The sequence below is a fragment of the Crocuta crocuta genome, unplaced genomic scaffold (assembly GCF_008692635.1).
Source record: "Crocuta crocuta isolate KB4526 unplaced genomic scaffold, BGI_CrCroc_1.0 scaffold425, whole genome shotgun sequence".
In the NCBI taxonomy this organism is placed as follows: domain Eukaryota; kingdom Metazoa; phylum Chordata; class Mammalia; order Carnivora; family Hyaenidae; genus Crocuta; species Crocuta crocuta.
In genome coordinates this window covers 1,015,333-1,042,807 of record NW_027531909.1, presented here as the reverse complement: position 1 = coordinate 1,042,807, position 27,475 = coordinate 1,015,333, and the positions used below count along the sequence as shown (strand labels likewise).

Here is a 27,475-nt window from a genome sequence, read left to right as displayed (position 1 = left end):
AAAAAAAAGAAATTACAGTGTGTTGTAAAGACAAACAGACAGAATAAGTCTCAAGACTGGTAAGGGAACTAACACAGCAGTCCTACTTTAATAATTCTAGAATAAACCTTTCTCACCAAATCATGGCCAGTCCTTTCAATTACAGCTTTCAGACAGTAGCTACAATTGTGACTAGTGTCAGTGACTTTCTTTCACTCCCCAACAACAAAAAAATCACTTCTAAAATACAAGATATATATTTTTTGATGTTTTTTATTTTTGAGAGAGAGAGAGAGAGAGAGAGAGAGAGAGAGAACACAAGCAGGCTCACAAGAAGGGGAGGGGCAGAGAGACAGGGAGACAGAATCCGAAGCAGGCTCCAGGTTCCGAGCTGTCAGCACACAGCTGGATGCGGGGCTGGATACCATGAACCATGAGATCATGACCTGAGCTGAAGTCAGACACTTAACTGACTGACCCCCTGAATTAATAAGATACATTACAGCTAGAGAATCTGGTTCACAAAATAAAAACTACTCCAGTACCTCCAGAAACTTCTTTATTCCACTGTTTCCCCAACAATGATACTCAAGGAGGATGATACTCAATATCTGACTCTTGATCTCAGCTCAGGTCTTGATCTCAAGGTCATAAGATCAAGGCCCACACCCAGTGTGGAGCCTACATAAAAAAACAAAAACAAAAGCAAAAAAACCCAACAACTACATATCTTGCCACATATTTTAAATGTTTCAAACCTAACAACCAATGTATAATTTTCTTCAACATTTATAAACTTTATTTTTCAAAATAAAATAACCTACTTTTGTTCACTAATATTCCTGACTTTGATTAGATTTCAGAATCTCCCAGTCCTGATCACTACAAACAAAAAAGTATACTTTTTGACCAGACAGCAGTAATTCCAACTACAACCATGCTTGCTGATGTGCTGATTCACTTGGATGTTCTCAATCTCTCCTTGGATAGGAGCTTTCAGGAGTTAGGACAGTGCATAGGTGTTCTATTTAGGCATAAATATCTGGCTAAATGCGATTTACCTATTTCTGGAAGGGCCAGTGGAAACTGGAATAGAGACAAACGTACTCACACTAGACTGAAGATCCAGCCAGATTTCAAACAAACGCTGAGGTTCTTCTCTTACCCTTTAATCCTCTCTAGAGCCGAGCAGGCCAATCTTAAAAATGTAAAGTTAGGGGCGCTTGGGTGGCTCAGTACATTGGGTGTCCAACTTCTGCTCAGGTCATGATCTCATGGTTTGTGAGTTTGAGTCCCACATTGGGCTCTGTGCTGACAAAGCCTGCTTTTAATTTTGTGTCTCCCACTCTTTCTGCCCCTCCCCACTCATGCTCCAGTACTTCTTTCCTTCAGATATAAATAAATATTAAAAACACTTTTAAAAAATGTAAAGCTAATAAACCTTGTTTACTCTTTCAAAAAAATTTTAATAATTTAAGTAAAAGTTGTACAGAGACAGTGCAAAACACCAGGTAACAACACAGACTCTGGGACCAGATGTATTGGGTTCAAATCCTGACATTGCTGGGGTGCCTCGGTGGCTCAGTTGGTTAAACGTCCGACTTCAGCTCAGGTCATGATCTCACTGTTTGTGGGGTCGAGCCCCGTGTCAGGCTCTGTGCTCACTGCTCAGAGCCTGGAGCCTGCTTCAGATTCTGGGTATCCCTCTCTCTCTGACCCTCCCCTGCTCATACTGTCTCTCTTTCTCTCTCAGAAATAAATAAAACACAAAAAAATAAAAAAAAACCACAAAAAGAAAAATCCTGACTTTGCCAATTACTAGCTGTGTGATTTGGCAGAAATAAATCAAACTTGGTGCCTCAATTCCTAAAACAGCAGTGGTAGCAAACTCAAAGAGCTGTTTGTAAGTTAGTTAATATATGCAAATAAAGTGATTAAAATAGTGACTGGCATGTAATAAGTATATGTAAGTGTTAGCTATTTTTATTGGCTATTTTTTGGAGAAGATAATATACCTTCTGATGAGTAGACTATATTTTAAACTATTTGGCACTGGAAAATAGAAGAATTTATTCCATAGCATCAGCCAGGTTATCAAAAGGTCTAGAACTGATTTATTCAACAGAACTCAGACTTCAATCAAACTGGCAAACGTGACAAACACTTCACTTTTGGACCTTTGGCACTATACAGGAAATCGATTAATTGAGTACCTTTCTGCAGTGAATTTATGGTAATGAATCAGAACCCATATAACAATTAAAGGTAATTAACGGAAAAAACAAAACTAAATGTCTTGCAATCATAAGGTCATTAAATTTCAATCAATGATAAATATTTATAATGTAAATTCCACATCTAAAGCATCATACCAGAAGCCATTGTATGTGTTTTGGCAAAGTTTTGTAATTATAGCAAACTGTTTTTATATATTGCTAGTATTGCGAGTTATAGTTTCTATGCTGCTTATAAATTATATCTTTCCCATACACTGCCAGTGTTCTTTTTTAATTTATTGGGTTTTTAAAATTTATTAAAAAATTTTTTTTTTTAATTTATTTCTGAGAGAGAGAGAGAGAGACAGCGTGAGCAGGGGAGGGGCAGAGAGACGGAGTCACAGAATCCGAAGACAGGCTCCAGGCTCTGAGCTAGCTGTCAGCACAGAGCCTGATGTGGGGCTCGAACCCACGAACTGTAAGATCATAACCTGAGCCCAAGTTGGATGCTTAACCGACTGAGCCACCCAGGTGCCCCTATTGGGTTTTTTTTTTTTTAAGAAAGAAAATCAATGGTTTTGTTCACTGATGTTATATCTACCCACTGTCTTGAACTCTCCTATCCATTCTCAAAGCAACAGCTTTAAGCATAATCCTCTTGCTTCTTCTAAGAAGCTTTGGCTTGTTCCTTTATAGTGCCTATGTAAGTTTTCTTTCTCTTTCTTGAATGAACAATGACCAGAATCTCCAGAACTCTAGTAAAACTAACATCAGACATATTTTTCCGATTCTAAACTTCAATGGCTTCTACATATCTGACTTGGACTTCTACCTAGGTCAGTATAAAATACCCTTTGTCCTGGGTGAGAATTTTTACCTTGGATTCTGATTATCTGCTTGCATGATAATCTTCTATCTTCTTATCGATTTACCTAGCTTTTAATTTTTACCATTTATTTTCCTTTTTAAATTTTTTTTTAAGTTAGCTCTACACCCAGCATGAAGTCCAACATGGGGCTTGAACTCATGACTGGGAGATGAAGACTTATGCTGAAATCAAGAGTTGGACACTTAACCAAACGAGCCACCCAGGAGCCCTTTTACCATCTATTTTCAACCTGTATCACCTGTTTCAAGGTGTGTCTCAGTATATGAATTTTTTTAAGGTAATTAAATTGACTCAGTAATAATGATAACCGGCATATTTGGAATTTTGTTATATTATTTAGAAATTATAAATCACTAATTGTTACTAATAAGCGCTTAAGTACATATTTCAAATTATTTTTCTACTAACATCAAGAACTATTCAGTTTTTCCCCAAAAAACTCCCTCATCACATTCTCACCTCTTCACACTATCACATTCCCACTCTCTACCCTCACCATGTTTTAAAGCTTGGACTTTAGTGCCAGGTAGTTATTTTTTCATAATCTATGTAAATAATTATTCTAAGTTATCTATAAGGGTTACTGGATATTTTGATCACCATTCAACGTTTCTTGTCTGGACTTTTCCTGGATTCATTTTCAGTTTTGCTGGAGCAGGTCCTTGAGGGGTTTTCTCCCCCCTAATAAAATCAGTAAGCAAGAAACGTTCTTGAATTCTTACACATCTGAAAAAGCCTTTATTACCATCAGTAATAAAAGGTAGAATAAGGGAAACAATCGAGATGTGGAGTGATTTTCCCCAAGAAACTGGAGGGTGATACTCCCCGTGTGTTGGGTATTCTAACACCCAGTGGGCTGCTGGTAAGAAACTGAAAATCAGTCTTACTACTTTTTCTTTTCCTCATTCTTCTCTAAAAATCTCTCATGGCTTTCTCTTTATCCTTTAAGATCTGGGGATAAATTTAGGTATTGGTCTATTCTTACATATGCTGCTTGGCTTGCAGAAGGTCCTAACAATCTATATCCTTGTGTTTTGTGGGGTTTTGTTTTGTTTTTTTTTGAGGTTTTTTGTTTTTCTTGTTCTTTTCTTTTTTGCATCTTGGGTTTTTTTGTTTGTTTGTTTGCTTGTTTTTTTTAAGCTCAGGAAATAGTTCTCTGTCAGGTTTTAAGTTTCTCTCCTCATTTTCTCAGTTCCCTCCAACAAGAATGTCTACAGAAAAACAGTAGAGTTCTCAATATTGACCATCAATGTTTTAACTTTTTCAATATTCTTTTTCTTTTCTATTTTTTTGCTCTATATTCTGAAATATTTATTTGAATATTCTGTAAATCACTAAGCCTGTCTCCATTTATGTACTGGGGCAATTGCATTTTTAATTTCTAAAAAATCTCTTGTCATTGAATTTCTTCTTTGTCACAGCACTAGTTCTGTATAAGATAGCTTTACAACATCTTGTAGGACTTCAACTGTTTCAACCTTCTCTTCTGCTCCCTGACTTCTCTTTCTTCTGGAAACAGATTATGCTGTTAAATTTTCTCAAAGTCTGATGAGCCCTTGTTTTCCATTTATATATATGAATCAGTGCTAAGGCACTTGTAAGGAACTTGCATGGGCTGCTCCCATAGATGTAAAGCAATGTTTTCTTAAATAAGACTCTCCTCTTATTTGAAGGGCTGACTATGGAAGAACTAAAGAATGAACAGTAGGGGGCCCTGGGGGGGTTTAGTCAGTTAAGCGTCCAACTCTTGATTTCAGCTCAGGTCATGATCTCACAGTTTATGAGTTCAAGCCCCACACTGGGTTCTGTGCTTACAGCATGGAGTCTGCTTGGGATTCTCTCTCTCTCTCTCTCTCTCTCTCTCTCTCTCCATCTCTCTCTCAAAATAAGTGAATAAATAAATAAATAAAGTAGGAGGGGGGAGAATGAATGGTAAAGGACATCAACTGGAAACTTCACTTTTGAGCAGCCATGAAACAAGTAGGTAGGAGACCAATACCACCTTCTCCCTTCCCTATCCATTCTTTAAAATAAGATTTTCTTATTCTGGCATGAGTGGACTTCAGTGAGTTTTCCCCTTGAGAATTCCTCATGCCTGTTTTGAAATTCAAAGGTTCCACAAAATCTGATCCTCCTCTGAGTTCTTCACCAACACTTAGAAGACCATCTCAAGCAGGTAGTTCCCTTAGAGGGTTTTAAGAGAAGACAGAACTATTGTTACCTGGTATTTACCTGAGAGCAGACAGATTCCACTAAGCCCAATGCAGTGCAGGGCCTCAGCCTCTTCAAACCCCAGCCCCTCTCCTTGCTGATACTCAGTGCTCAGTAACAGATACCAAGTGTTTCTGTGTCCAGTATATCAGCACTAGTGAATACCACCGTGATATTGAGCTGAAAATCACAAACTGTTCCTTCAGTGAGATTTCGAAGCAATTTACAATCCATAGACTCCTCAAAAGAAATTCTGCCCAACATGAACATTCAGGGAAAGCAAGAAATGGATACAGAACTCCATGCTGAGTAAAAATTCTAGGCTTTGTGGGAAAAAAAATAGAAAAATTTTAAAGGGTTCAAATGCCAGTTAAAAACATGTTTATTCCACAAATAGCTAAGTGGGGTTTATAAAGAAGAAATAAGCATATTAGCACAGCATGGGATAGATATCTGACCTTGAATTTTGGTCTGTGTTTCTCTTTGTCTAATTGTTTCATGTTGACAGCCTCAACCCAATTTTGCTCTGGGGGTAATCGATGCTATGGCTACAAGGGAATGGTAGTACAGCACTTCTTATCCGTAAAGCTCTTTATTAAAAGTACTGTACATTCCGGCTTCTTTTTGCTGGTGTGAAGAACACAGAAGGCAGACTGACTTCAGGGGGTAGCAATTCATAGAACTCAGTGACAATAGAACAGAGTGCAAAGTGTCCAAAGACTCTTTGTGCAAGTTCTTTAATAGAATATATTTTCTTCTTTTCTCACAGCAGTAACTTACAGACCATTAAATTTCACACATTTCCTATTCATTTTCCATGTTAAAATATGGCTTATGACCCAGAGTGGAACCATCACAGGATTCTGCCCTGAAAGTCAGCTTTTTTATGATTTGATAATATATGACTTTTGAAAGACCAGCAAGTCATGGGCCATGAACCTAGCCACATAAGTGATTTCAAATGGCTCCAAAGTGTGTACACTTACACAAATGGAAAAAATTAAGCCCTGAACACATTACAAAGGATAAAATTAAATTATCAAAGAATGCAACTGTTCCAAATAAGCACGACCTTTAACTAGACTTAACAACCAAAATGTAAAAAGGAAATAAAAGACCCCAGAGTTGTAAAATGCAAGTAAAAAAAAGACCCCAAAATGAAAACAAAACAAAACAAAAAACCCCACAACTCTATCTCTGCTTCAAACCAAAGAGAAAAGCAAGTACAAGGGTTTGAGAGAGGCAGGGAGTTTGACAAAACTTAATTTGCTAAGCTCCTCAATGAAGGTAGGTTTTAAGGAAGAGAAATATGTAGTTCTCTGAAGTCAAGGTTCATAAACTTTTCCTTGGTGGCATATTCCATCAATCAGTCAAAAAGAAGCTGATGTACTCTACACGTAGTATTTAGAGTTATACCACTGAAATTGAGACACTAAGCTAGATGATTTCATTTTAAGCCATCTTGGCCTACCTACAAATTATTAATCTTTGTGGCTAATGTTCAATTCAGATACCTATGTAATCTTGCCATAATCTCTTGATATACACAGAAATATAGGAAGAGGGACACCTAACTAAGTGTCTGATGTGGGCTCAGGTCATGATCTCCTGATTTGCGAGTTCGAGCCCCGCGTCGGGCTCTGTGCTGACAGCTTAGAGCCTGGAGCCTGCTTCAGATTCTGTGTCTTCCTCTCCCTCCCTTGCTCACACTCTATTTCTCTCTCTCAAAAATAAATAAGCATTAAAAAAAAAAAAAACAAGAAACATAGGAAGAAAACACATTTTCTCAAGTTTTAAAACCATGAACAGGTGCCTGCGTGGCTCACTTGTTAAGCATCTGACTTAAGCTTAGGTTATGATCTCACAGTTCATGAGTTCGAGTCCCACATCGAGTGAGTTCTAGCCCCACTTAGGGTGAGCCCCACTTCTCTCCTTCTCTCTCCCTCTCTCTCTGCCCTCACTCACTTGTGTCCTCTCTCTAAAACAAACAAACAAATAAAACCACTAACAGTAGCCTTCATTTCCAAAAGAGACTATAATCTTTTCTCAGGTGTCCTCCCTACATATACTGAGAAGATCTACTATGAAGGACCTAAGAATTCCATTAAGGCTTTTATATAATCATACTGCTATGTGGGAAAATAGCTTCCTCCAACACCTTATTATTCTACAAGATCAGATGGAAAATCTCCATTCCATAAATGGAAAAGCTATAATTAATAATATATCTAGGGGAGCCTGGGTGGCTTAGTCGGTTAANTTATGCTTTATATTAATACAAATACATAATCTAGTATATTAAATATATAGTACAAAAAATTATAGCACATATTATAATAATTAGCTAGTAACATAATTAATATAATATAGCTAAGCTAATAGATAGGGAAGGTTTTAAGAACTCAATAGCAGTCTTTTCTTCTCAGAGGACAAAAGGGTCAGAAAACCATCTTGGGGGTCGGTTCAGAGAGTCTCAGGTAAACACACAGCATTTACCTGAAGCTGCCCTGTTGATTCAGAGTTATTAACCTCTTCTTAAGGAAGTTCTATCAGCCTGAGACATTTCCAAACTGTCCACAGTCATGTTACACAGACTGGCCAATCATTAGCTAAGGGTTCAAAATATGATTTGATATTGCCTTTTTTTTTTTTTAATGTTTTATTTATTTGTAGGAGAGAGAGAGAGACAGCGGGGGCAGGGGGGGGTCAGAAAGAGAGGGAGACACAGACTCCGAAATAGGCTCCAGGCTCTGAGCTGGCAGTCAGCACAGAGCCCGATGCGGGGCTCGAACCCATGAACCGTGAGATCATGACCTAAGCGAAAGTCGGACGCTTAACCAACTAAGCCACCCAGGCGCCCCTGATATTGCCCTTTTTAAGAACTATAATGCTCAGGGGCACCTAGGTGGCTCAGTCAGTTGAGCACCCAGCTATTGATTTCGGCTCAGGTCAACACTCACGGGCTCAAGTCCTGCATCTGGCTCCATGCTAAGCATGTGCTAAGGGAGATTCTCCTTCTCCCTCTGTCCTTCTCCCCCTGCTCATGCCCTCATTCATTGTCTGTCTCTAAAAAATAAGTAAAAATAAAACTGTAAAGTTCAGAAAATGTCCTCATTTAGGCCTATAGTCCACATCATCCTTAATTAACTTGGTAGAGTCCATTTTGAATATTCACTACCAATGATTTCACACAAGATGAAAACAGGTCCTGAACAAATCATAGAGGTGGTAAAAAGCTCTCTGAGAAAGAAAGAATGAGGCCAACTGGACATCACTGTACATGAGCCAAGAAGCCATGTGCTTCAATTCTCATTCAGGCATCTCTGCAGGCAGCCTGAATGACATATATCAAAACGTAGGAATTTAACATTACTCAGTATCAGAAAGACAGGAGCTATTTATAAACATAACCAAAAAGCACAGTAATCTATCAAAGTCTATTCCCAGAAAAAAACAACTCATTTAAGAAATAGATGGTACTCTCGCTTGTTATAAGCACAGGCTATGATATAAAAACCTCTCTCTAAACTAAATTGATGCATTTAAAACTTTCAAGCCTTCCATGGGAATTTACACAGGATGCTCATTCTTGGATATCTCCCCAGAACATTCCCTCCACGAATGTAAAAGGCACTTAACTTCTACCCAGTGCTGCCTAACCTGAGCTTGTGTCTTCTGCAAATTAAATCTCATGATGTCTGGGTAAGAAAACTATGAGGATTATTAGTAACTACTGAGAGCATTCCTAGATAGGGGGAGGGGGGAAGAGTTTCCTATTTTTTTTTTTCAAGTGTCAATTTATTGTTGTGTCTTTGGGCAACTTTCTGATTATTTTAACATCATCTGTGTCTAGTTAACTCTAAAACAGTACTGAGAAAGCCAACTTCCCTTCAGACTACTTAACTCCGCAGTCTTAAAGCTATAAATCCCGATGGAAAATGCAGGCACCAAAGGAGCCAGGTGAGAGACAAGGGTGAAAACTCACTGAGGAAGAAGATGCATCAAAATGCATCACAGATCCACTTGGAAAATCAGACCACAAGAAGTCTAGTCCGAAGGAAAACTTTTTGTGATCAATTTTAGTGGTCCTTTACTTGACTAAAAGGAAGGAGCATAACAAGTTGGGAATAAAAAGAATCCAAATACATTAATTTCACATCTTAAACACATTTATACTGCCTCTACCAACTGAATTGTTTCCTGTAGGAACACAAATTTTCCAGAGAGAGATGAACTTTTCCTTCACCTCGTTTGAAAAGAAGCATAAGCACACATAATAATACACAGAATAATAAAAATACCACATATATGGTAGGAAACCCTTCCCTTCGGAGGAAATTAATTCTTGAAAGGCTATCCAATGAGAAAAAATTAGACTGCTTTACCAAGAATAAGGTTAGTTTCAAAAGGGGGAAGGGAGTCTTATTAATGTCTAACACTAGACATTACTGTTAATTACACTCCAAGGTCTGTGCAGATAGGAAGAATCGTTGTTTACCCCCATATCCCACCATGGTGATCATTATTACCACAGATAGCAAGGACCCAGTATTTTTTAGTTTATTAAGGGGCTGAATGAAGACAGCATCAAATTGCTAAAAGTTAAAAAGAGATTAATGCCTACTACATAGGTACCTTTATCCTAAATTGATTAATCTGCATCCACTTTAAAAGATCAATATTAGAACTAAGGGATATTCATCTGGGACCAGGCTGCAAGAGTTAACAAAAGTGTAACAAATTACCAAATCTACCAATAGACAGCAATACCACAAATAGCACCATGTGTAGATTTCAGCGTAAAGTGTGCTTTCGTGAAGGAAACATCTGCATCATTAAGTATATTATCAACTCCGTGTAAGGCCAAAAAAGAACCAAATGGGAAGATGAAGATAGCCTAAAAAAGGAATCAACCCATAATGTAAAAATGATAAGAATCATCCACAAACTAAGAATAATCTACAATTTCAACAATAAAGCTTTACTTCCCGTTACTGCTCCATTATTTGCTTACTTTACCTGAGAGGAATCTGCTTGGGCTAATTTTGTAGTGACCTTCAGTATTTGGCGAAGATTCTGTCCTTGATCTTCAACAAGGAGGTAAGCCAGCAGAAGAAACACATGCACAGGGATTACTGTGGTTATAGGGAGCAAGGACTCTATGGAAAACAACCAGTCACTTGCAGCAGACTTTTCTCTCATTGCTTCGAGGATCCTCCAGGCTGTAAATATTGATCCATACATGCTGGTTATGGGGAATGCAAGCTTGTAGGAGAGCTGAAAAAAATAAACAGAAAAAAGGCATGACTACATGAGGGAAGTATACCTGTCAGAAATATATTCATTTATTTTTTTATAGTTCACTGTAATAAATCAATCCTTCCAACAAAATACGAAATTTTTGATGCCTGCCAAAAACTTCTCACCGTATATCTGAGCTAACAGGATTATGCAAAAAGAACACAGTTGTTAGATGGAACTCTAGAACAGATTTTTTCAACCTTTCCTCCCATTCACCATTCACTCCCAGGTAAGGCAGGGGGAAAAAAAGGATCAATACACAAGATCCAGAGGCAACCGAGTTTGAAGAGAACTCATTATCACTAAAAAAGTATTTACCAGTGAGAGGGAAGATGTAAAGGAAAAAAAAAAAAGTCATTGTTATCTGCCCAGCTCCAGCTTCAGTGAGAGGCAACCCTGGGCGGGTGGCAGACTTAGATTGAGGACAGTTCATTTTTGTCACAGACAGTATGTTGATAGGAACAGAGTGGTTCAGTTGGAACCTGAGAATATGAATAACTGAATAGCTCCTGACAGCTCTATACTGAAATGATACCCAAAGATGATGTTATTGATGAAGTCAATCTGAGAAATGGCTCCTCACAGAAAAGATGCAGTGCAGTCAGGGACAGAGAATAGACCGAACTCTGCCAGCGTGAGCAGTGTGCCCAAATGGCTAAGGAAAAGCATTACATATTGCCTGCTAATAAGATAATTCAATTCATTATAGGGGTGCCTGGGTGGCTCAGGCAGTTGAGCGTCTGACTACAGCTCAGGTCATGATGTCACGGCTTGTGAGTTCGAGCTCCGCATCAGGCTCTATGCTGACAACTCAGAGCCTGGAGGCTGCTTCACATTCGGTCTCCCTCCTCTGCTCATGCTCAGTCTGTCAGTCTCTCTCAAAGATAAAATAATAAAACCAGAAAAAAATTTTTTTTAAGGAATTCGTTTAGAATGTGATGCAACAAATTCAAAATCTCTAGAATCTAATGGTCTAGTTCTTAGAAACTAATTTATATGGATATAGGTAACAATTAAAAGAATGGGAAGTAAAAATTAAGCTTTATACAAGTTTTTTGACCTGGAAATGGTGTCACATGTTCTTCTGACTGAGCCAGCCAGGCACCTCTGAAATTTTTTTAAATAACAGCTTTCTTGGGGCGCCTGGGTGGCTCAGTCTGTTCAGTGTCCAACTCTTGGTTTCAGCAGAGGTCATGATCTCATGGTCATGGGATCAAGCCCCACATCGGGCTCTGCACTGGGCGTGGAGCCTGCTTAAGATTCTCTCTCTCCCTTTCCCTCTGCCCCTGCCCTTCTCACACTCTCTCTCAAAACATACAAATAAAGTTTAAAATTCAGTGAATTTTAGTAATTTATGGAGTAGTGGAACCATCACCACCACTAACTTTCATCACCCAAAAGGAAACCCCATACCCATTACGTCACTCCTCATTCCCCCAACGCCACCCTCACAACCCCTGGCAACCACTAATTAATTTACTTTGTTTCCATTCTGGCTATTTCATATAATAAGAACCACACAATATGTATTTTCTGGTGGCTGGCTCCTTCCACACAGTATGTTTTCAAGGTTCCTCCAGGTTATAGCTTGTATCAATGCTCCATTTCTTTTCACTGTCAAATAATATTCCATTGTATGGATATACCACATTTTTATCCATTCGTCAATTAATGGACATTGGGCAGTTTCCACTTTTTGGCTATTATGTGCAGTGCTGCTGTGACAGTCCCATAAAAATTTTGTGAGACTCAGGTGTTCAATTATCTCAGGTATATGCTTTAGAGCAGAGACAACATTTAAAAGTAAATCCCACTGTAAAAACAAATTGAGAAGCTATCTTTATTGCTATGAAAAGATCTCTGATATGAATATACAAGATACAGATAATGTCCCTGGAATGCTCTCAATTATTTAAAAAAAAATTTTTTTTTTATGTTTTATTTATTTCTAGGAGAGAGAGAGAGAGAGAGAGAGAGAGTGAGCAGGGGAGGGTCAGAGAGAGAGGGAGTCACAGACTGAAACAGGCTTCAGGCTCCAAGCTGGCAGTCAGCACAGAGCCTGACGCGGGGCTTGAACCCACGAACCGTGAGATCATGACTTAAGCGAAAGTCGGATGCTTAACCGACTAAGCCACCCAGGCGCCCCTCTCAATTATTTTTTTAAAGGGGGGAGGACTATATATCTGTATTTGCTCGTTTATGCAAATAAAAGTATGAGGCCAATACAAAAGAAATGAATACCTACTAATCATTATCTATTTGAGAGGCTGGAAACTGAACAACCCAAATTAAGGGTAAGAAGCAAACTTTTCACTGTATACCCCTTTGTAATTCTGGAACCACTTTAATGTGTTAAATTTTAAAGATTACATTTTTAAAATTTAATATCTACATTTATTACAGCTCTCTGTCAAAATACATCCCCCAACCAAAGATGAAATTCATAGAAGACTAGAGTTAAAGTCTTTAGATAAATGACAAACAGCATCGGACCTGAGACTCAAAAGTCCAGGACATGGGGCGCCTGAGTGGTTCAGTTGGTTGACATGTGACTTTGGCTCAGGTCATGATCTTGCAGTTTATGAGTTTGAGCCCTATATTGAGCTTTCTGCTGACAGCTCAACCTGGAGCCTGCTTCTGATTCTGTGTCTCCCTCTCTCTTGGCCCCTCCCCAATGTGCACTTGGTCTCTCACTCTCCTTCAAAAATAAACATTCCAGAAGAGACCCCGAATAGCCAACGCAATCTTGAAAAAGAAAACAAAAGCAGGAGGCATCACAATCCCAGACTTCAAGCTGTATTACAAAGCTGTAATCATCAAGACAGTATGGTACAGGCACAAAAACAGACACTCAGATCAATGGAACAGAATAGAGAACCCAGAAATGGACCCACAAACGTATGGCCAACTAATCTTTGACAGAACAGAAAAGAATATTCAGTGGAATAAAGGCAGTCTTTTCAGCAAGTGGTGCTGGGAAAACTGGACAGCGACATGCAGAAAAATGAACCTGGACCACTTTCTTACACTATACACAAAAATAAACTCAAAATAGATGAAAGACCTAAATGTAAGACAGGAAACCATCAAAATCCTAGAGGAGAAAGCAGGCAAAAATCTCTAACCTAGGCCATAGCAACTTCTTACTCAATATGTCTCTGGAGGCAAGGGCAACCAAAGCAAAAATGAACTACTGGGACCTCATCAAAATGAAAAGCTTCTGCACAGTGAAGGAAACAATCAGCAAAACTAAAAGGCAACTGACAGAATGGAAGAAGATATTTGCAAAGACATATCAGATAAAGGGTTAGTATCCAAAATCTGTAAAGGACTTACCAAACTTAACACCCAAGAAACAAATAATCCAGTGAGGAAATGGGTGAAGGCCATGAATAGACACTTCTCCAAAGAAGACATCCAGATGGCCAACCAACACATGAAAAAATGCTCAACATCACTCATCACCAGGGAAATACGCATCAAAACCACAATGAGATACTACCTCACACATTCTGTTAATGTCAGAACGGCTAACATTAACAACTCAGACAAAAACAGATGTTGGCGGGCATAAAGAGAAAGAGGATCTCTCTTGCACTCCTGGTACGAATGCCAACGGGTGCAGTCACTCTAGAAAACAGTATAACGGTTCCTCAAAAAATTAAAAATAGAACTACCCTACGACCCAGCAATTGCACTACTAGGTATTTATCCAAGGGATGCAGGTATGCTGTTTCAAAGGGGCACATGCACCCCAATGTTTATAGCAGCACTATCAACAATAGCCAAAGTATGGAAAGAGCTCAAATGTCCATCAATGGATGAATGGATAAAGATGTGGTATATATATACAATGGAGTATTACTCGGCAATCAGAAAGAATGAACTCTTGCTATTTGCAACTAACGTGGATGAAACTAGAGGGTATTCTGCTAAGCAAAATTAGTCAAAGAAAGACAGATATCATATGACTTCACTCATGTGAGGACTTTAAGACACGGAACAGATGAACATAAGGGAAGGGAAGCAAAAATAATATAAAAACAGGGAGGGAGACAAAACATAAGAGATTCTAAAATATGGAGAACAAACAGAGGGTTACTGGAGGGGTTGTGGGAGGGGGGATGGCCTAAATGGGTAAGGGGCATTAAGGAATCTACTCCTGAAATCACTGTTGCACTGTATGCTAACTAACTTGGATGTAAATTAATTAATTAATTAGTTAAAAAAAAAGAAACAAATATTTTAAAAATTTGTAAAGGCCGGGACTTTAGCCCAGCCATCCCAGCTACTGGCTCCTCCACAATCTCCAAGCCTTAATTGGCTCATTTGTAAAATGGACCTAATGACTACCTTCCTGCCAAGATTACTAAGGGAGACGTTGACACAATCAAGCACCTAGCGCAGTATTTCAAGTTGCAAAATACAGGGAAATATCATCACTGTCATCTTTAGGAGAGAAAAACAAAGCTGGTGGAGAGAAGTATTAAAGAAAATAACTGGAAATCACCATTAACCATAAACTGAGTCAAAAGCCGCAAGCAACATTACACAGACATGTTAAGAGTAAACATACGGACACAGAAAAGCAATCCTGTTTGACCTGAAGTATTAGGTTGATGTTCAGGCTCTGTGTCTTGTCTGTTTGTTTGCCTAAGGTTAGAACAGCGGGAGAAAAGCACAATGTTGAATGAGACATCACAGAACAGTCTCTCTGTCCCAGTGAGTGACGGCTGCCCCTGGCACAGTCCCAGGGCGAGGATGCAACTCCGGGTTTTCTCTAAGTACCAGCCACCAAATCCTGGCCCCGCAGCTAGGAGAAGGGCCTGTGAAAGTGCTGGCAGGCACTTGGTTTTAGAGGAGAAAGCAGGTGTTTAAAAATAAAAGAGGTTTATGTTCAGTGAATGACATCTCAGTAAAAAATGAAAAAGAAACCATAAAAAAAAACATCTGAATGAATATTAAATGGTTGTAAAGCATCTTTTACAGATATTAGTTGAGAATCATCCTTCTAAAAAGCTTGTGATAAAAACATGTAAGTCTGTTAAGTATTAATGATAAGACAGGCAACCGATAGTACTTCTTTGTCTAAAGGGGTCTGAAAAAGAAATTGTGAATTCAGTGAATATAGCTTTTATTAACTTGAAAGAATAACACTCATCTGTAATAGTGACTAAAATAGGCTTAACCCAAGTGAAGGCAGGATTTTATCAGGAGAGGGAGTATGGAAACTCAAATCGGGAGTCTCTTACAAGAAGGAAAAGTTTCTGCTAGAGAGGATTTCATCGCTCACCAGACCAGAAGCAGAAGACTAGACTGGACAAAGCCCCAGTAGTCTCTCTCTGCTCTGTATCTCTGTGAGGAGCTAGTCAAGAGTGGGGAGCTTTGGGAGGGCTACTAACCACCAAAAGACAATCTACACCGTCCTCAGTATCCATGTTATTCAGAAGACAATGTTAGATGTACAAGATCCACGACCTACTAACTTCTTTTCACTTCCAACCAAAGCTTTTAAGAAACAGTTTATTTTAATGTACTATGACTAAGTGCTTGCATCTAAAACTGAAACTCTACTCTATTTACCCCCAAGTTCAGCACAAAAGATGCTAAATTACCACACCACCACCAACAACATCAAAGGAAGCAACAGGATGTAGGCTCTACAGTTAAACAGTTAAAACTCTGAATCTCGACTCTATCCTTCCCTACCCGTGTGATTTGGGCAACTTCGTTAACCTCTCTGGTCTCAGTTTCTTTTCTTGTCAAGTGAGTATTCTAAGAATGTCATTGGGGAAACACAAATCAAAACCACAATGAAAAAGGCACTTCACACCAACCAGAAGCAAAAAAACAAAAACAAAAACCAAAAAACAAAAACCAACAACAAGAACAAAAAAACAAAAAAAGTAAAAACAGACAATGAGAAGGGCTGACAAGGATGTGGACAAATTGGAGTCTTCATACAGCTCGTGGGAATGTCCTTGTGGAACACAGTTTGGCAGCACCTCCAACAGTCAGTAGAGTTATCGTATGATTTAACACTTCCGCTCCTAGGGATCTAACCCACGAGACATGAAAACAAGGCCACATAAAAACATGTATAGGAATGTTCATAACAGCGCTGTTCATACTAGCCAAAAAGTGACAACCCAAATGTTCATCAACAGATGAGAGGAAAAGTAAAATGTGGTGCATGTTCATGCAGTGCAGTCTTATTCAGGGATTTTGCCTACCATGGAGGAGCATGGCCCACAGGGAGTGGCTTCCTACAGACCAGCTCTAGCATGAGGCACCCAAGCGAACTCCACCGTCCAGCAGGCCAGAGCCACACTGTTTGCGACAGGGCCTGATCGCAGTCTTGAGTGGGGAGATGCTCTCGGTTCCTTCCTGGTTGACTCACCCCAGTCCTAGTAGTGGTAGCTGCTCCTTACACTTAATGATGCAATATTCCTTTGAGCCTCCTTTATGAATTAATAATTCTTTGTAGGAAGTTTTTCTTTGTTCAGATTACCAGCATGGTTCACTCTTTCCTGCCTAGCCCCAGACTCATACACTGGTGCTTTCTCCCCGCCATTCTCTGGGGGTCAGGGCAGTAAGATTTTAAGCATGTTAGAGGTGCCTGGGTGGCTCAGTTGGTTAAGAGTCCGACTTTGGCTCAGGTCGCGGTCACGCAGTTTGTGGGTTCAAGCCCCGCATAGGGCTCTGCACTGATGATGTGGAAACTGGGAGTCTCTCTCTCTCTCTCTCTCTCTCTCCATCTTTCTCTGTCTCTGACCCACTTGTTCTGTCAAAATAAATAAATAAACTTAAAAAGATTTTAAGGGGCACCTGGGTGGCTCAGTTGGTTAAGCGTCCAACTTTTGCCCAGGTCATGACCTCACGGTTCGTTGGTTCAAGCCCCACATCAGGCTCAGAGCCTGGAGCTTGCTTTGGAATCTGTGTCTTCCTTTCTCTCTGCCCTTCTCCTGCTTGCTCACTCTCTCTCCAAAATAAACAAATATTAAAAATTAAAAAAAAATAGATTTTAAGGATGTTAGAATTTATAACTAGTGTCTGAGATTTTTTTAACCCAGAAAAACACAAACTGGCAGTTTTAAATATCACATTTAATACCCTAATAGAAAGGATCCTGTTTTCCATACACCATTAAAAAATAGTGAAAGGTTATTAGATTATGTTAATCTTTAAAAATAAGATGAGTGGCTGTTCTGATACCTTACATTTTTTAATTCTTAAAAATTGGAAGTTAAAATGTGTTTAATTTCATGGTTATCAGCATTTCAGAAATAGATAGGTTAATGCAGAGTTACATGGCATAGGATATGTACCTTTGTTTTCATTCATCAGAAGAACTAGGCTTTTGAAGAACTGCTCCAGTTCTAAATCATATATGCTAAGTCAGAGACACCCATCAAAAAGTAATTTAAAAAACAAGATCTGTGGTTTTATTCAAAGGTGTTTTTTGAGAGAGAAAGAGAGTGTGCGTGTGTGCACGCAGGTGCAAGTAGTGGAGGGGCAGAGGGAGAGAGAATCTTAAGCAGACTCCAGGCTCGGCACAGAGTTCAATCCCACGAGCCTGGGATCATGCCCTGACCTGAAATCAAAAGCCAAATGCTCAACCGACTAAGCCACCCAGGAGCCCCAGGTCTTTAGATAATATATAGAGATAGTAAAATGATCTTCTGTTTCCTTATCAGAAGCACACATTCCTCACTGAATAGAAATTTACTGAATGTCGATCATGTGGTAAACACTGTGTTAGGTATGGAGGATACAAAGATCAATAGGCAACATCCTAGCTTATTTAAGTAGTGGAAAATAGAGTATTCAATTAACAACTGGCTAAAGCATTTTTGAGGGCTCTCATCTACAATCAGCTGGAAAAGATAAAGCAGAAAACACATGTGGAAAAATACAAAAAGTTCAACAACTGTTGCAATGTCAACTTTAATGTGCTTAGAACATAAAGACTAAAAAGGGCCAAGATTCTTTCCCTTGAAGAGCTCACAGCAGAGCTGGAGATACAAATACGTTGCCCCCCAAATTAAGACACAGCACAATTGAGTAATGTTCTAAGTGCTGGGGAACGCAAAGGAGACGGTAATGAATTCAGACTCCAGGAGGCTGAGAACGTTCGGCCGGGTCTTGAAGAATGAGTAGGTCAGGCAAAGGAGACAAAAGAGCATTATGTGCAAAAGCAAAGATGCGGGAGAGACTTAGAGACTTTGCATCCTGTTAAATTTATAGGTATGTTTGGAATATAAAGGCCTGGACAGGTGCAGAAGAAAAGCCAACAGTAAACCGCAGCTTCCATTTTTAAAAATGGTGATCGTAACTCCACGCTAAGCATCCACAAAGCAGCACATTATCATCAGGAGAATGTTTATAGCCCTAATGGTATTCCTTCCTCCTCCCTCTTCACCAGCTGCTGAAGACAGAGTCCAGCTATTAGCGTTAATGAATAAGATTCCCACACACCTAAGCGAACAGTCAACTGAGCACCCGTGTATTCGAGTCAGAGTGATTCTCAATAAATATCACTTGTGAGCTAAAAGCACAGAACTCTTAAACGTAAGTACATCCTGCCTTGCCCCCATCCAGAATGAAATCATTGTTCTATACAAGCCAGCCAGGAATGAATGTAAAAAGGCTTTCAGAAAAGCTGGGCAGGGCGCCTGCGTGGCTCAGGGTTAAGCAATGGACTTTGGCTCAGGTCATGATCTCACCGCTCGTGAGTTCAAGCCCTGTGTCGGGCTCTATGCTGACAGTTCAGAGCCTGGAGCCTCTTCAGATTCTATGTCTCCGTCTCTCTCTGCCCCTCCCCTACTCGCACTCTGTCCCTCTCTCAAAAATAAACAAACATTAAAAAATTACATATATGATCTAACCATCAGCAACAACAACAAAAAAATAAAAACATTTAAAAAAAATAATTAAAAAAAAAAGAAGAAGAAGAAAGAAAACCCAGGCCACATTCTGCACTCGTATTACAGCAAGTACGAGAACTTCCTTCCCTCTTTTTTTTTTTTTTAGTAGTTAATGTTTATTTTTGAGAGAGAGAGAGTGTGAATACAGGTGGGGGAGGGGCACAGGGGTAGGAGGGCAGAGCATTCAAAGCGGGCTCTGCACTGACAGCAGCAAACCCCATGTGGGGCATGGACTCACAAATGGCGAGATCATGACCTGAGCTGAAATCGGACATTTAACCCACTGAGCCACCTGGCACCCAAGAACTTTCTTCTCTTGTTGCGAGTCAATTACCTACGTCAAGTTTTAAAGTTTTGGACAAACAATTAGGAATTCGGATGCTACAGTATAGGGTCAATTTGCCTACAGGCTAGTTTTCGCTGTGCCCTCAAGCAAGGAATTACAGTGCCTGGATTTTTGCTGCTAGAACATTTAACAATACATGATTCCAGGTGTCCTTGCTTTTGCAGATGAAACAACCATGACTCTCGCCTGCATTTATATAATGTCACTCTCCACGGAGACAGAAGATGTTTCACCTGTTTTACTTCTTTCATCCTCATTCGATCCCCATGAAATTGGTAGTTGGGAAATAATCCTACTTTTTCCTGAAGACAAAGCTCAAATACCAAAAGAGAAAAAGTCTAACAAATGTAGGCCCAGAACCCAGCCACTAACCAGATGTTGGCAATACGTTTACATTATCATAACAAACGGTGAGGTTGATGGAGCAGAAAGGGGTAGGCCTGGCAGGCAGGAACACGGGCGAGGTGGGAAAGACCCGCAGTCTTCCAAGAGAAGGCAGCAGAGTGGGGGCACACACGGGAGACAGCAGGAGCCATTAAGCCAAGGAAAAGGGCAGAAGGTGCTACATATTAAAGAATGAAGTCCTATGTCTTACAGATGCCAGAACTTCCACGCATTTAAGGAGATTTCCAGCCTTGGATCGTCCCAGATGTAGCAATATGCTGCCCTTCCTACAGTACAAGAAAGAAGGCTTCCGTGCTCAAATGTGTTGGAGAAGCACTACGTTAAATAGAACTAGTTCCTTTTCTGATTGCTCAGGACCTTTCACGCCTAATGGAGACAGGGAACTCAAAGAAAAAAATTATACGGCATTTCCAAAATTTATTTCACCCTCTCCATTCACAGTCCCAAAGAATATACTAATAGCTAAACAAAATTTATTTCACCCTCCCCTCTCGCAGTCCAGAGGAATATACTAATAGCTATGCTGCTGTCTGACAGAATGGAAACATGTCAGGCGTTTAAACCCAAACAGATACTTCATCAGGATATGAGATTATCTGCACAAACCTAAGTCCCACATTACCTCTTTCCTGAAGCAAAACAAGGCTGAACGCATTACCTTTTGATGGTCATCTCTGTAGGATTCCTGCTGCACTATTTCCAATAGGTTTAGGGCCAAGTGCTGCCTAGAGGGGCCTTCTTCATCCATGGACATACAGTCTTCCAAGGCCGTGGACGACAGGATCTGCAGAAGGGGCATCACCAGCACCAAGGAGCACTTTGGGATTTTCTGACCCTCAGTAGAAGAGAGGAGCTTCAGAGCTATTCATCAAAACAATAATTCACAGTTAAAAACTTACTACCACGATCCAACCAAAATGCCATTTTGTTCAAGAGCAATATGCAAAAAGTTTTCTTACCCCTTTACAGTTGGGTCAGACACATAACTAAGATGAGAAATCTTATCCTTTTAGAAATTAAGGGACATGAAAATGAACTATTATCAACGGCAAACTGTTAATGCAGGTAACAGGAAAGCGCTCTTAGGAAAATACACACTACAGAGTATAAACCAACTCTGTAACTAAATATGAATTTCTTTACAATACAGTTCGACTTTTGCCCTTGTACTGTCAGATCTTTCTACTGCCAGCAGCAGAGACAGACCAGAGTTCCTGATCAGTGGGTCCTAACACTGATGTGCATGCTCCCCTTACAAACCCAGCTGACAATTACATTGAGATGCCGAAGCAGGGATAGTCTTCAATGTAATTGCTAAAATGTTGATCAGTCCATAACCAGCAACAATCAAACCCATTTTTATAAATGATTTTTTTTACACAGACACTCAGCTTACACATCAGAAATATACATATGAACGTATAACACATTAGTCGCATGTATCATCTCCCCTAGGCCATTAACATAAAGAGTTCAAGCCTAAATATTTTTTCACAATTATTTGATGAACCCTAATTTAGGGAAAGATGTTATTCATAGGATTCAGAGATAGATTTCCAAAGTGATCAACTGAATTACCCACTACAGCACAAAAAGATTCTATGAGCCTGAAGTCACGTCAAGGAGTTGCCAATGTTTTCTTCCAATCAGAAATCTACCCTGGGTGTCACCCGCCTGGCGGCTGTGATGCATAGCTGCTGGCCCTGGGGCTCGCTCCTCAGGCTGCTGGGACTGGTCTCGACTGCGGTCACCTGACCGCCTGGGACCTGACTTTGCTGCATTGCCACTTCAGCACCTTCTGCAAATGTGACTTCCAGCCCTACTTCCAGGGTCTGGAGTGTGACTGGCCCAGCACCTGGCCGGCCAGCACTTGGCCAGGGCGCTGGTGGCGAAGGCACTGAATGCCTTCTTGCAGGACCCAACCCCACCCAGCCCCTGGTCCTCTCCCTGCACAGCTGGCCGGGCAATGGCAAGTCCCAGGTCAGCTCCCTGCTGGCGCAGGGGTAGCCTCGGCAGCCGTGTCGTGTACATCACCCTTTCCCGTCACCCACTTCCCCCATCCTGGCCACATGGAGTGCTACAAGAAGGACCTTAAGCTCTGGGTCCAGGGGAACCTCGCTGCCTGCACCTGCTCCCTCTTCCTCTTTGACGAGATGGTCAAGCTGGCCCCAGGCCTGATGGTGGTCCCACAACCTCTCCTGGGCTCCTCTTGCATTGTGTTCAGGACCAACTAGCCCAAAGCTATGTTCATCTTCATCAGCAACACTGATGGCAATTAGACCGACCAGGTGGCAGATGGCACAGCCACCGGGACCGTAAGGAGATCCACATTCCATAGCCGGACTGGCTATCCTGGCTATCACCCCGGCTGTGCCGGACCACTACCGCCACCTCCCCCCCCGCGTGGCTTCTGGCACTCAGGCATCATGGAAGAGCATCTCCCAGATGTCCCGGTGCCCTTCCTACCGCTGCAGCAGCACCACGTGAGGCACTGTGTGCTCAACGAGCTGGGCCTAGGGCCCAGGGAAGAGGTTGTACAGGTTGTGCTGGACAGCATCATCTCTTTCCCGGAGGAGAAGCAGCTCTTTTCCTCCAATGGCTGCAGGACTGAACTTTCCAGAATTGCCTTCATCCTCTGACTCTCTAGATGGCACCCCTGTCCTCCTGGCCAGGAGGTGCAGGAAAGCCCTGGCGCCTCTGTAGTAGGGACCCTTTACCTGAGCGAGACCGAGTTCAAAGTGATGAGGTGGAGGTATGCTGGCCAGGCTATGGGACAGAGGCCTTAACTGGTCTCAGGGCATCTGGGCCTTTGCTTCCTTCCCTAGGGAAACCACTGGTGACCTCGGGACTTCACTGAGCCTTGCCCTTGGCCTCCAGCTTGAGCCTTCTTAAAATGTGAACTGTAACTCAGGGGACTGTGGCTCATGGCTGTGCCCCCTCCCTCTTCAGTCCATTACTTTTGGCCCCTTGCTCTGGCACCATATCCTCAACCCTCCACTCCACACCCTGTGCCCCAATATCACAAAGCCAGGCTGAGACTTTTCAGTCTTCATGAACAGAGGGACCCAAGCTGCCACTTGGGCCTGGTGTTTAAAGGTTTTAATTTTAAAGAGAACAAATACAATAAACTTAGCCATGGGACTGGTGGGGTGGGGGGGAGAGAAGAAGTCAACCCTAAGCACGATATGAAATCCAAACACCTGTTACTCTAACACGCTAATTGACCTCTTCTGTCTGGGTATTAGAGTGTTGTTTATTATTATTATTAGGTTTTAAGAATCTGGAATGCTTCACAAATCTGCACATATCCTTGCACAGACACTATGCACAGACACTTCTCTGGATCGTTCCACGTGAGCCACGAGTCTTAATCCGTGATTCTGAGAGATTAGGAAAATTCAGGATCTTTCATAAAACAGGAAACGCACAGATTTCTGGCTTCTACATTATCAATCATCCAGTCATTTTCAGAAGTTGCGATTTACAATCAAGGCTGGTGTCACTAACGAAGAAGCCTAACGTGTTAATGCCGTGCATTTGGCAGATTTGAAATCATCAACATCCTCTTGGTTCTCCTATTTGAACTCACTCTTGCCCAGTATACAAACACCACCTTCCCTATTTTTCGACATAACATCCTGGATGATAGAAATCCTCTAAAGCCAGACTGGAGGGCCGGTTACACAACTCTGTAAATTTGGTTTTTTTAAAAAAAGCTACTTTACACTATAAAATGGGGAACTTTATGATAAATAAACTATACTGCTAAAGCTGCTAAAAAAAAAAAAAAAGGAAACAAGAGAAACAAGAGTATGGCTGTCCGAAACGCTAGTCCTGCGGGAGGATGTTACCCCTACTTCCAAAAGAACAACATCACCTAAAAAGGCAAAAGCAGTTCAGAAAGAGCCTCAGGAGGGCACAAACAAGGCCAAAAGACAAACAGCGGGGGAAGCCAAGGGTGCCCTCCATGTGCTCAAGCCATTATCAAGACCGACTGTAAACGGATGAGCAATTCACCCTCAAAGTCATGATGAATTTCAATGCCCGCCACAAAGCTCACGATCAGTGTGCACTTTAAAATGACGTGGGATAGATGGATGGGATCATGGCACCATGTACCATAATGTAGTCAGATCCTCCCTTACCACACAGATTGGACTAGACCAAGTAAAGCAAGGTGACATTAGCATAAAAGCTGCATTTTAAAGGTGTGGCATCATTGCCAATCTGTGGGCCCTAGCAACTTGCTTCTTTACCATTTTCGTAAATGCACATTTTTACCCACCTCTTTAACCCCATTTCTAGCTCTCGTTTAAAATCAATCCGGGGGGTGCCTGGGTGGCTTAGTCGGTTAAGCGTCCGACTTTCGCTTAGGTCATGATCTTGCGGTTCGTGGGTTTGAGCCCCGCGTCGGGCTCTGTGCTGACTGCCAGCTCAGAGCCTGGAGCCTGTTTCAGAGTCTGCTTTTCCCTCTCTCTCTCTGACCCTCCCCTGCTCATGCTGTGTCTCTCTCTCTCCCTCTCTCTCCTAGAAATAAATAAAAATATAAAAAAATAAAAAAATAAATAAAATAAAATCAATCCGGGAGAGGGGCTCCTGGGTGGCTTAGTCGGTTAAGCGTCCAACTTTCGCTTAGGTCATGATCTTGCGGTTCGTGGGTTCGGGCCCCGCGTCGGGCTCTGTGCTGACTGCCAGCTCAGAGCCTGGAGCCTGTTTCAGTCTGTGACTCCCTCTCTCTCTGACCCTCCCCTGCTCACACTGTCTCTCTCTCTCTCTCTCCTAGAAATAAATAAAAACATTAAAAAAAAATTTTTTTTTAAATCAATCCGGGAGAGTCAGAAGAATGTTATCTTTCATTTGTTTCTAGCTAGGTTAATACAGTAACTATAACTTAAATCTTGCTCCAGCTCAACAGTTTTAAATAGTAAAGGTATATAGAGTTTAAGAAACAAACACAAATGCTAAGCACTTTCTTTTGTTTCAAGGGTTTTATGCTATTGATTTTCAGTATGATGTAAAGTGAATAAGCTGAGATGCCCTTCAAAATATTTACCAAGGTCATTGCGACAGGATTTAGATTATAATGTCCTAATGCACCACTGAGATAATTGGTCAATTATGACATAAGGAGCCTTGCAGAAAACACCTTGAGCCTGGGTGGCTCAGTAGTTAAGCGTCCAACTGTGGCTCAGGTCATGATCTCATGGTTTATGAATTCAAGCCCCACACGGGTCTCTGTGCTGACAGCTCAGAGCCTGGAGCCTGCTTTGGATTCTGTGTGTGTCTCTCTCTCCACCTGTCCCCAACTCATGCTTGGTCTCTCTCTCTCAAAAATAAATAAACATTTAACAAAAACCTCCCACCTTGTTGAATAAGAAAAACAAAGTTCTACTGGAGAATGATTAATTAGGAAAGTTCTAGAATGGAAACTCAAAGTATACAGGACTTTATAGCACAGCATAACACATAGTTCAAATGACTCCTGTTACCACTTATGCTATATTTATGATTTTCTCTTGTGAGGGGATTTTTATTTACCTAGACTTAAGATTGGCTTCTGCTGACTTGCTGGAGTTTGTAGAAGTAGTAAAGCTATTCCGATGATGACCAGTTCAACAGGGAAATCCTAAAAGAAAAACAAGAGTGGAATTAAAGAAGTTCCCAGGGCCACAGCTTTATAACATGTATCCAGGAAGAGTAAATATAACATGAGAGATCTTAAACCTAGCATACAAAGTTATTTACAGGAAGCCTGCTCTCCTACAGGAAGGCAGGTGGCTGTCACAGCAGCGACACCTGAATTCAAAATGTTATCATATCTGGTTGAAGAGCACAAGCTACACATCAAAATAATTTAAAGAAGAAAACTCCTTAATGCAACAAACAGACTGACAGGTCTTCAGAAACAATTTCTTTTCAAACCACTGAAAAACTACCTGAAATACTACAAGATACTTCATTTCTACTTCATTTCTGCAAAGTACCTCAACTAATCCAGATAGGATTCATCTATACAACTCAGAGAAAGAACTACACTTAACTAATTTTAATAAGTCATGTTATTTTTTATGAAGGAAACAGTAGTACCCAGGGAGGCAGGAATTACTTTTAAATGACAGTAATCTATTAAGCATATTTAAACACGGCAAAGCAATAAACATAGAAACTGAAAAATATTTTCACCAAGTATATAAATGAAATGAAAAAGAAAAAAAGAATGGGACCATCAAGTTCTAATAAACAAATTGCAAAAAAACCTAAGATATTATTTGAGCTTTCTAAATAAACATTAGAAAACATTTACGTATTCTGGAGCTAAAGAAGAAAGGTCCAGTCCTTTGCTAAAATTTTGCTCAAATAACTTCATTTCTGAACTTTTACAGAAACATCTGCAGCGGGGAAGGGTCTGGAATCATGAGGACAGGCAAGGGAAGAAAAAGGAAACAGGAGATAGATCCAAGTGTTAAGAAAACACTTGGAGAAAACAACTTAGTCTGACAAACTCAGAAGTTATAATCTGGGAAATAATATCAACTCTGGCAGAAATAAATATATACTAATCATACATCCACATCTCTGTTATACCATTTAAAAAGTGAGAATAAACTACACTCTTCCAAAGTGTTTATTTATGGACTTTCAGAAACCAGCAAAAGAAAAAAAATTGTGAATTTTTTTAAAGGAATATGTACCTTTGGGACCATACCTACTCGCTGTGTTGAATAAAGTTGAGAGCAACGAAGCAATGGTTATCTACGTGAGGACACTCAACACGTTCTGAAACCTTACACTTACTGTATATACCATCATATTATTCTCTGCTCTTATCTTTTCATCAAGTTCATTTCAAATTCTGCGTGTCCATTTATCTTACTTTTTATTTTTAGAGAGCATGCACAAGCAGGCGGAAGGGACAGAAGGAGAAGTAGAAGAAGGGGGAGGGAGAGGGAGGGAGAAAGGGAGAGAGAAAGGGAGAGAGAGGGAGGGAGGGAAAGAGGGGGAGAGAGAAAGGGAGAGAGGGAGAGAGGAGGGAGGGAGGGACGGGGGGAGAGNCACTGTTTTCCAGAGGGGCTGCGCCAGTTTACATTCCCACCAACAGTGTAGGAGGGTGCCCATTGACAGAGAGAATATCTTAAGCAGTCTCCATCCATGCTCAGTGTAGAGCCTGACATGGAACTTGATACCATGACCCTGGGATCAC

At 40.7% G+C, this 27,475-nt stretch overlaps 1 protein-coding gene, 1 non-coding gene and 1 pseudogene across 4 annotated transcripts in view; 1 reads left to right on the top strand and 2 right to left on the bottom strand.

Moving 5' to 3' along the window:
* The window catches only part of FOCAD (focadhesin), a 377,756-nt gene that overhangs the window by 197,370 nt on the left and 152,911 nt on the right, over positions 1–27,475 (bottom strand). For all 3 annotated transcript variants that reach the window (XM_077774673.1, XM_077774670.1, XM_077774671.1), the window contains exons 9-11: positions 25,813–25,900; positions 20,933–21,135; positions 10,315–10,572 (exon numbers count right to left, since the gene is read on the bottom strand). In XM_077774673.1, the coding sequence (XP_077630799.1) occupies positions 10,315–10,572; positions 20,933–21,135; positions 25,813–25,900 (549 nt within the window). The remainder of the gene's footprint in view (positions 1–10,314; positions 10,573–20,932; positions 21,136–25,812; positions 25,901–27,475) is intronic.
* Positions 15,309–15,437, bottom strand: LOC144240371 (small nucleolar RNA SNORA30/SNORA37 family). Its single transcript, XR_013337695.1, has one exon. It is a non-coding gene; the product is annotated as a small nucleolar RNA SNORA30/SNORA37 family (small nucleolar RNA).
* On the top strand, positions 22,428–22,913 carry LOC144240364 (torsin-2A pseudogene; annotated as a pseudogene).